The 9,020-nt window shown below is 42.6% G+C and overlaps 1 protein-coding gene across 1 annotated transcript; it reads right to left on the minus strand.

Annotated features, from left to right (window-relative positions):
- Positions 1-1,422: 1,422 nt before the first annotated feature.
- XKR8 (XK related 8) lies at positions 1,423-5,823 on the minus strand. The gene is made up of 3 exons (XM_070949774.1): positions 5,501-5,823; positions 4,057-4,253; positions 1,423-2,901 (listed from the first exon to the last, which is right to left on the minus strand). The coding sequence occupies exons 1-3, from the start codon at positions 5,821-5,823 to the stop codon at positions 2,153-2,155; spliced, it is 1,269 nt and encodes a 422-aa protein (XP_070805875.1). The 3' UTR covers positions 1,423-2,152.
- Between the last annotated feature and the right edge of the window lie 3,197 nt (positions 5,824-9,020).

Genomic DNA, 9,020 nt, shown 5'->3' on the forward strand with positions numbered 1-9,020 from the left:
ATCTGGGAATTCAATATTGATCCCCCATGCTTCTAGACTAAGCTTCACTCAGAATATATCTACTTAAATTATGAAATCTCATACGATTGAAGTACAGGAACAGGTAAAAATATATCTTGCTTTTCAGACTTTTTGGTGGCCTCATGCATTAGCCCGCAAAGAAATGACTGGATTTTGCACAAGATTAAATTCTATCAGGAACCTCAGTTACCTGTAGCCATTTGCTTTGGCTTTGCATTTTAACTGACATCTCGGTACTGAGAAGACACACTGAGCAGAGTTAAGGCAGTTATCTCAGGCACCTTATGGTTGGGGACATCCTAGTAAATCCTTTAGTTGACCCCTTTGGAGAGCTACTTGTGAAACAATTTGGCCTGTTAACATTGGAGCAAAATTTACCAGTTCTATAGCACAGATGAACAGGAACTGAAATACTAAATATTTCATAAGTGGCAATAAATTAACAGTTACACTGAATTCCCACTAAATTTGGCATTACTATATGTAAAAAAAGACCCAAAACTATAGCACAGATGAACAGGAACTGAAATACTTTATTCAGTCTAAATATTTCAGAAGTGGCAATAAATTAACTGTTGCACTGAATCTGGCATGACTATATGTAAAAAATAATAATAAACTGGGCGACAGTTTAGTGAAAGGAGGAAGAGAGGTTAAAGACTAGTGTATCCACTTTCTGAATTGAAAAGCAGGAGAGGACTTGAATTTTTTAAAATGCCAATGTATACTAAATCCTTTCCTAGAGCTTTGCTATTTCCTCCACTCCAACTTGCAATCTTCTGTATTGGAGGCTTAAATAAGTTGAATATGCACATCTCTGCCATACATATTTTTGCTGATTCCAGTCAATCTGAATCATTGTGAAAATCTAAAGTAACACTGACTTTTTAAAATTAGCCACATAAGGCATAGGTATAGAGCCAAGTCCAGAAAGAGGTGTTAGGCATGTTTTCTAAGCTTCCCTTCAAGATAACTTGGAAATTGGAATAAGGACTGTCTTCTCAAAACTCTTGAAATACAAACTCCTCTCAAAACTCTTGAAATATAAACTATTTGGGCACAGGTGGCCAAAATAGAGGGGAAGGGCTGAAGCTACTCTAGCTAATCCAGATGTTGCATTAAAGCAAAATCTAATTAGTCTTCCAGGTATTTTGGAATTCTATTTCCATCAGTCCCCATATCAAGCCATAGAAAATTACAGTAAACTACCAGGTTTACGAACTTCATCTCAATGAGATCGGAAAAGTCTCAGCATCATTAACTATAGCACTACGCCAAATTCTAAACTATAGTGCATTTTCAAAGTCAGTTTATAGCAGAGGTCTTCAAACTTAGCAGTATTAAGACTTGTGGATTTCAACTCCCAGAATTCTCCAGCCAGCTATGCTATGCTATGCTGGCTGGAGAATTCTGGGAATTGAAGTCCACAAGTCTTAATGCTGCCAAGTTTGAAGACCTCTGGTTTATAGCTTATGGTTTAAGGATTATGTGTTTTTCCAGATAAACTATACATCCATAGAAACCTTGATGTCATAGTTCAGATACTATGGCAAGAACTAGTTAAAAGTACAAGCGACAGTTTGGGACCTTTCTGATGGTCACATCAAAGAAAAGTGGAAGCATGTGATGTGACCAAAGGTCATTTCAACTAATTTTTTCTCATGTAACATCAGAATGCAGGCAGGTGGGCAGTCAAGTACAGTGAACTAAAGACCTGAATTTAAAGGTATAAAGTTTGAAAAGTGCACTAGAAGTGAGAAGTATTGCAATCTACAATAAGGTGCAAGTCATAGAATCCAGAATTAGAGACATCAAAAACAACGATGTACCTATGAACATCTGAATTTGCTAACTACATTTCCCAGCATTCTTCAACTTAGGCCCTATTTGGCCATATCTGCTGGTGTTGCTTCATATCTTCCACCCCCTGCGAAAGATTCTCTTCAAGAGGACAGCTGTACAATCTCATCCTTAACTAATAACAACATTTCCCTCTGAGCTTATTTGGTTTAGTTTATATGGCTAATCCTGGAAGAAACATAGACATGGATTCAGCAGGCAAACTGGTACAAATGTTTTCTGAATCTATATTCTACTATAGTTTTGTCTTGGCTGCCGTAGACAACATGGCTCATAGATACATATCACCGACAGTCCCATTCTGTTGGTACCGAGTCTCCTTGGCCAAAGAGCCAGCAAAGAAGTTCTGAGAGAGTCTATAAGTCCGATGGTTGATGACGGGGGTTTCTATAACCATTTGCCGGAACACAACCGCATCTCCATTCCCAGGCTCATTGCTGTCTACTTCATCGTAATCCGTAATGAGTGCAGTTTTCATAGCGGGATGAAAACACTTGTAGTAGACGCATTTCAAGAAAATGCCAAGGGCATAACAGACCAGGGCAGCTAGGAGTGCAGTGCACACTTGGGAATCCCAGCTCGAGGGAATTCTGTACCACCACCAAGAGACACTCAGGATGACGCTATCCAGAATTAGGAAAATGTGGTAAATAGCTGAGCGGTGGCGCGTTTTCCCCTCGGCCACATTGAACCAGCAGAAATAGAGGATAACGGCTACCGTAGCTCGATAAAACCACTCAAAGATGGTATGTTCCATCAAGTCTGTCCCTTGCAAGGAGACCCAGAGAAGCATGGCCAACCAGATGACTAGGAAGTGGAGGAAAATGAAGCCTGAGAAGACTACTGCAAAGAGCGCCAACGAGAGAATGCGAGGACACATCAACAGGAAGTTCCACAGGAAGTAGAAAACCGAAGACAGGAAGGCCAACTTGTGTTTGTCCTGCAGGAAGCTGCGCAGGGTCTGGTGATAATCCAAGAGGGCCCAGGTGATACACAGAAAAGATGTGCAAATCCCAAGTACTGCAAAGAAAACAAGGGAGAAGGCAGTGGAAACAGAGATCAGGTTGAGGAAGAACCTCCCTCATTGCAAATGTCGAAAAGGTACACAAAATTATCTGCTACAACATCCTATTTTTCAATGACTACTTCAGCTTCAACCGCAATAACACACGAGCACACAATAGATACAAACTTAAGGTAAACCACTCCAAACTGGATTGCCAAAAATACGACTTCAACAACAGAGTGAATGCCTGGAATGCACTACCTGACTCTGTGGTTTCATCCCCAAACCCCCATAACTTTAACCTTAGACTGTCAACTGTTGATCTCACCCCATTCCTAAGAGGTCTGTAAGGGGCGTGCATAAGCGCACCAGTGTGCCTACCGTCCCTGTCCTACTGTCCCCATTTATTCGTATCCATTTCCTGTATTCATAATCATGTTTATACTTATGTTATCTTATACATGCTTGACAAAATAAATAAATAAATAAAATAAATAGATTATAAAATCTATCCCTTGTAATTCAGGAATCGTTCAGTTATTTAAATTATTGTAATTTCTATTGAATGTACTATTTCTTTGCACTGTTATGCAATCCTCCATGACCAGGGGTGTCGTATCGTGACTTTTCCCCCTTCGCTAAACCAGGCATGGGCGTGGCCAGTACATGACACACCCAGCCTGCGGGATGCAAGTTTGTAACCCTGCTCTACATTGACAGTAAATTGACATTGGCAGTAAAATCAAGGAGGAACCTACATGTAGTCCTTGACTCAGGACTGATTTCTTGATGACAGTTTGAAGATTCAATCTTAAATTAATATTAAGATCTCCATTGAATTGTTACTTTGTGCGTAGATGGATAGATGGATTTTGATTTGATTTTGAACATCCTTTTCCAATTCACCGAACAAATTAACAAGGTTAATTTTTTCACATTGTTTTTGTATCTCTACAAACCCTGAATTCTCAAGAGGCTGAAGATCTGGCTATTAAAATGCTGACATCCACTGCTGGATTTTATTTATTTATTTACCAAATTTCTCCATCGCCCTTCTCATTTACATGACTGAGTGGCTGACAAATAAAATGGATACTGCAAATAGCAGGAATTTATGCTGGCAGCAGCTCACATTCCTCCAAAACCGGCCCCTCCCAACTGGCGCTCACCTTGAAATATCTCAGCTTGGTTAGTGTGTAGGATGATGTAGATCACCAGGATGAGCTGAGGTGCGCTTTCCAGAAAGGTCTCGAAGAGGCGCAAGAGACTGACATCGTGTGACAGGAAAATGGCAAAGGCCTGATGAGTCGCTGTTGCATCTTCCATCTTACACGCCTGGAAACCTACCTTCAGGACACAGAGACACCTGCACAAGGCAACACAGAAGGCAAGATTTAAAATTATGAAACAATGCTGTCGGAACATTTCTCAAATGGCAGCCCTGGGAGACTTATTTACAGTTAGTCCTTGACTTAACAACCATTTGTTGAGTGACTGAAATTACAATGGCACTGAAAAAAAAGTGACTTATGACCAGTCCCCACATTTATGACCACCGCACTATCTCCATAGTCACGTGATCAAATTTCAGGCCCAAAAACATCCAGCAACCAGTACTTTCTCTATGATGTTGGAGGAGTATACGACAAAACTTTTTATTGTAAGATCCTAAACTATCCCTAAAAGCAGTACCTCCTAACAGTTTTGGTTGCTACGGTGTAAAAAAGATGCTGAGACTCTAGAAAGCGTGCAGGAAAGAGCAACAAAGATGATTAGGGAACTGGAGGCTAAAACATATGAAGAATGGTTGCAGGAACTGGGTATGTCTGGTCTGATGAAAAGAAGGACTAGGGGAGACATGGTAGCAGGCTTCCAATATCTCAGGGGCTGCCCCAAAGAAGAGGAAGTCAAGCTATTCTCCAAAGCACCCGAGGGCAGGACAAGAAGCAATGGGTGGAAGCTAATCAAGGAGAGAAGCAACTTAAAACTAAGGAGAAATTTCCTAACAGAACAATTAATTAGTGGAACAACTTGCTTCCAGAAGCTGTAAATGCTCCAACACTGGACGTTTTTAAGAAGAGATTAAATAACCATTTGTCTGAAGTGGTGTAGGGTTGGATTAGAAGACCTCCAAGATCCCTTCCAACTCTGTCATTCTAAATTCTAACAGACTTCACTTTCCTTCTCATTCCAGGAAATATGCAAGATAAGTGTAATTAACCGGATCATTACATTCACACATAATGCAGCCTCAAGGGCTTCTAAGCATTATTGTTCGTGCAGCCAACTGTAACTTAACCCACTGGGTTAATTCGCGTTTTGCTTTTACTTTGGCCAAGTTCTTGGCAGCTACACCCCCCCCCCCGCTATCCTTGCGACTTATGACTCAAGCCCGCGTCCATCCTTTTTAAAACACAGCCAACCAAGTTAGTTGGAAGAGCCTGGTGCTGTGATGCGGACTCTGGCATGTGGATAAAAGGTGCCGGAGTTCAGTCAGGTTGGCAAGGAGTGTTTGTTTAGATAGGTTGTGTCAAGTATTCAAGGGAAAGAGCCTGTGCTGGGTGCAATTGCCCCAGTCAATGAACGGAAGCATCCCCTCCTTGCTCTTCTTACCTGTACAGGTAGCCGAGCTGTAGGACATGGAGCAGCTTCGAGGTCCGGGCGGATGGCTGGGAGAGGCCTTCTTTACCGGAGTCACTTCGGAACCAAGCCCAACTAAAGAACTGGGTCGTCAAGGAGGAGAGGAGCAGCAGCCCCAGCACCAGCCCGCCCCATTGCAAGTGGCCGGCTCGGAGGTAGCTGGCAGCCACCCAGACATCGGCCCCCAAGTCCAGCAGGAAGGCCAGAGTGCCCGCCAGGGCAAAGGCCAGGTCCAGAAAGCGAAACGGAGGCGGCTGGGGAAGGCTGCAGCCAGGACCGCAGCCGGTCCTAGCCATGGTCCCCGTTGGACGGCAGGGAAAAGGGCCTCGGGAGGAGGTTCCTCAGGCCGTGGGCCGCCCGCTTTGGTTCCTCCGGAGCGGTTGCAGAACTTCGCCTCGCCTACCGCGGGTTGCCGGGAGGAGCAAAGCTCCGTTGTCCGCTAAAGAAGCGCAAAGTAGGAAACTTCGCCGGGATTCCCCCCCCACCTTCCTCTCAGACCCCACCTCTCAGGCTCCCCTCAGGCCTTGCAAACGCCCCTTCCCCGCCCCGGGACGGACTACTCCCGTCCCTTCTTGCGGGAAGCCGGTCAGCGCGCCTCCTTCTCCGACCTGGAGGGAGCGAGGAAAGCGGGGTTTGTCCTCGCCTCCTCGACGGCAGCGGCGGCTAGGAGCGGGACGGCCGGGACGCTTCATGGCTTCCTCCCAGCCCCCTCGTTTCTCACGCCGCCGGGCCTGCTTTCCCCGGAGGAGAGGCGGGACCCAGTGGGGGAGAAAGCGCAGCCCGTGACCCGCCCGGCACGGAAGCAGGCCTCTTTTCTCGGCTTAGAAGGAACAGGCCAAGAGGATAGCCCGCCTTCCTCTTAGGAACTAGGGGAGACATGATAGCAGTGTTCCAGTATCTCAGGGGCTGCCCCAAAGAAGAGGGAGTCAAGCTGTTTTCCAAAGCACCTGAGGGGCAGGACAAGAAGCAAACTAATCAAGGCGAGAAGCAACCTACAACTAAGGAGAAATTTCCTGACAGAACAATTAATCAGTGGAACAACTTGCCTCCAGAAGTTGTGAATGTTCCAACACTGGAAGTTTTTAAGAAGAGATTAAATAACCATTTGTCTGAAGTGGTGTAGGGTTTCCTGCCTGGGCAGGGGGTTGGACTAGAAGACCTCCAAGGTCCCTTCCAACTTTTTTATTCCATTCTATTTCTATTCCTCCTCCTCCTCCGTCTGTTTACCCCGAGACGGGTTGCCAGGAAAAGGGAGCATCAAGTCTGGGTCGACACACCTTTCACACCCCGAGGTTGCCTTGGCACCATACGCCCAGCTTGGCAGAGGGTTTTTTTTTTTTCTTTTGGTTTTGCATTGAGGCAAATGACTTTTTTTCTTCTTCTTGCATTGAGGCAAGTATTTTTTTTTTTTTTTGCATATGTGGCTGTGGTGCAAAAGATGGCAGGGATAGTATCTTTGATTCAGGCTTCAGCCTTGTGATTCAGCCTTGTGATATCATCAGGCGGCTTTTTGCAAGGAGTGGCAGAAAATACCCAAAATCCATGCTTTCCTCTTGGGTCTGTACAAAGAAGGCTGTGCCAAGTGTTAATGTAGGATGTCTGTGGAGATTCTCAAGTCATCCAGGTCATGGTTGTCCCAAAGGTGCTTTTTCAGAGCTGAAGAAGCTTCTTGGGTGAGAAGCGAAAGGTCTTCAAAAACAAACCAGAAAGTCCAGTTGCCTCTTGAAAAAAAGCTACATGTTAATGTAGGAGTTCCTACACATTAATTTCCCCCTCCCTCCAGTTTATTCAATTAAGCATAGTTAAATTACAGAGCTGATTGGCTGTGTGTGCACACACACACACACGTAGTCCTCGACTTGCAACAGTTCATTTAGTGACCAAAGTTACAACGGCACTAAAAAAAGTGACGTGACCATTTTTCACACTTATGATTATTGCAGCATCCCAATGGTCACGTGATTTACATTAGTAAGATGCTTGACAATTGATTCACATTTATGACGATGGCAGTGTCCCTGGGTAATGTGATCCCCTTTTGCAATCTTCTGGCAAGCAAAGTCAATGGGGAAACTAGATTAACCTTAACCACTATGTTACTAATTTAAGTGTTTCACTTAACAAATGTGGCAAGAAAAGTCATAAAATGGGGGAAAAGTCAACAAATTTCTCGACATAAATTTTGAGCTCAATTGTGATTCGTAAATTGAGGACTACGTGTATATAGAGAGATACAGATAGATAGAGATAGGTTCATGGAATAGGAAGCCATAAACCACAGCTTAACAAACCACAACAATTTTTAGCTCAATTACAATACTTGTTAAATCAAGGACTACCTGTAGGTATTTATGAAAAGTTTGAATTCCCAGCAGGAATAACTGGATTAGGTCAATTGCAGACCTTCTTGCTAAATGCTTTCTCGTGCATACTGATGTATTTATTCCCTTTTTCATAGATTGAGTAATACTTTAAAATGCCTAATTTAGAACTGTTGCAAGACCACGGGCTCTCATGACACTTTCTTTCATTGTTTTCAATTGCTTATTCTGAGTTCTTAAGTATTTTGAATCATGCAGTTTGACACATTCTGGAATTAAAAGTTAATTCCCTCAACTCTTTTGTTTCTTTTTATAAACCCACAAAACACATTCAAGGCTAAAATCCTTTGAAGACATAGTTGGAGTTAATAAGATGCCAGGAAAATATGCCTGGAACTGCACTGTTTCTATGGAGGGTTTCTATGGGGAACAGATGATGTTTTATGCTATATTTATGCAAAAATACTGAAAATCCCAAAGGTTCACAAATCTCAAAGCACCATTGTAGTTCCCACATAAATTACCAATAGTCAAAATTGGTACTCAAAAATATTTGAAGACCAATTATTTATTTATTTTGGAGCATTGGTATGTCCCCTCATCTCAGTTTTTATATTACATCTTTTTCTTTAATCTGACAGTCATGCAGACTGGAACCTAAGTCAAACCAACTTTTTCTGCCCTATATGTAAATATTATTTTCAGGTTCCAGGAAATCTTAGGTTTGTTTTGTCTCAACTCTGTGAGAACTTGAAAAAACATTAAACAATCGCTGTGAAAAGGCTGATCCTGAATCCTCCTTTTAAGTTCCTCTATTTCATGTAGAATATTAACACCTTTATTGTTTACCCTAAGCCATTTAAGTTCTATTAAGTCAATAAACCTCATATTTCTGTGTCTGTGTTAAATTGCTGAAGTTAAAAGATTGTCTGCTCCAGCCACTGTAAAGAAAAATAAGAGACCCCGAATTGAATTCCAAATTGAACCATGGGCCTAAGCAGGGGGATTGGACTAGAAGACCTCCAAGGTCCCTTCCAACTCTGTTATTCTATTCTATTCTATTCTATTCTATTCTATTCTATTCTATTCTATTCTATTCTATTCTATTCTATTCTATTCTATTCTATTCTATTCTATTCTATTCTATTCTATTCTATTCTATTCTATTCTAT

This window comes from Pituophis catenifer, unplaced genomic scaffold (genome assembly GCF_029215685.1).
Source record: "Pituophis catenifer annectens isolate HBS135680 unplaced genomic scaffold, rPitCat1.0.hap2 SCAF_9, whole genome shotgun sequence".
Classification (NCBI taxonomy): Eukaryota; Metazoa; Chordata; class Lepidosauria; order Squamata; family Colubridae; genus Pituophis; species Pituophis catenifer.

What these genes read in the sequence shown, in the direction of transcription:
- XKR8 (XM_070949774.1), bottom strand. Translation starts at nt 5,823, where the DNA reads ATGGCTAGGACCGGCTGCGGTCCTGGCTGCAGCCTTCCCCAGCCGCCT. An exon ending in CAGCTCGGCTACCTGTACAG is followed by an intron (nt 4,254 to 5,500) that starts GTAAGAAGAGCA and finishes TGCCTTGTGCAG; the next exon opens with GTGTCTCTGTGTCCTGAAGG. An exon ending in CCAAGCTGAGATATTTCAAG is followed by an intron (nt 2,902 to 4,056) that starts GTGAGCGCCAGT and finishes TTTTCTTTGCAG; the next exon opens with TACTTGGGATTTGCACATCT.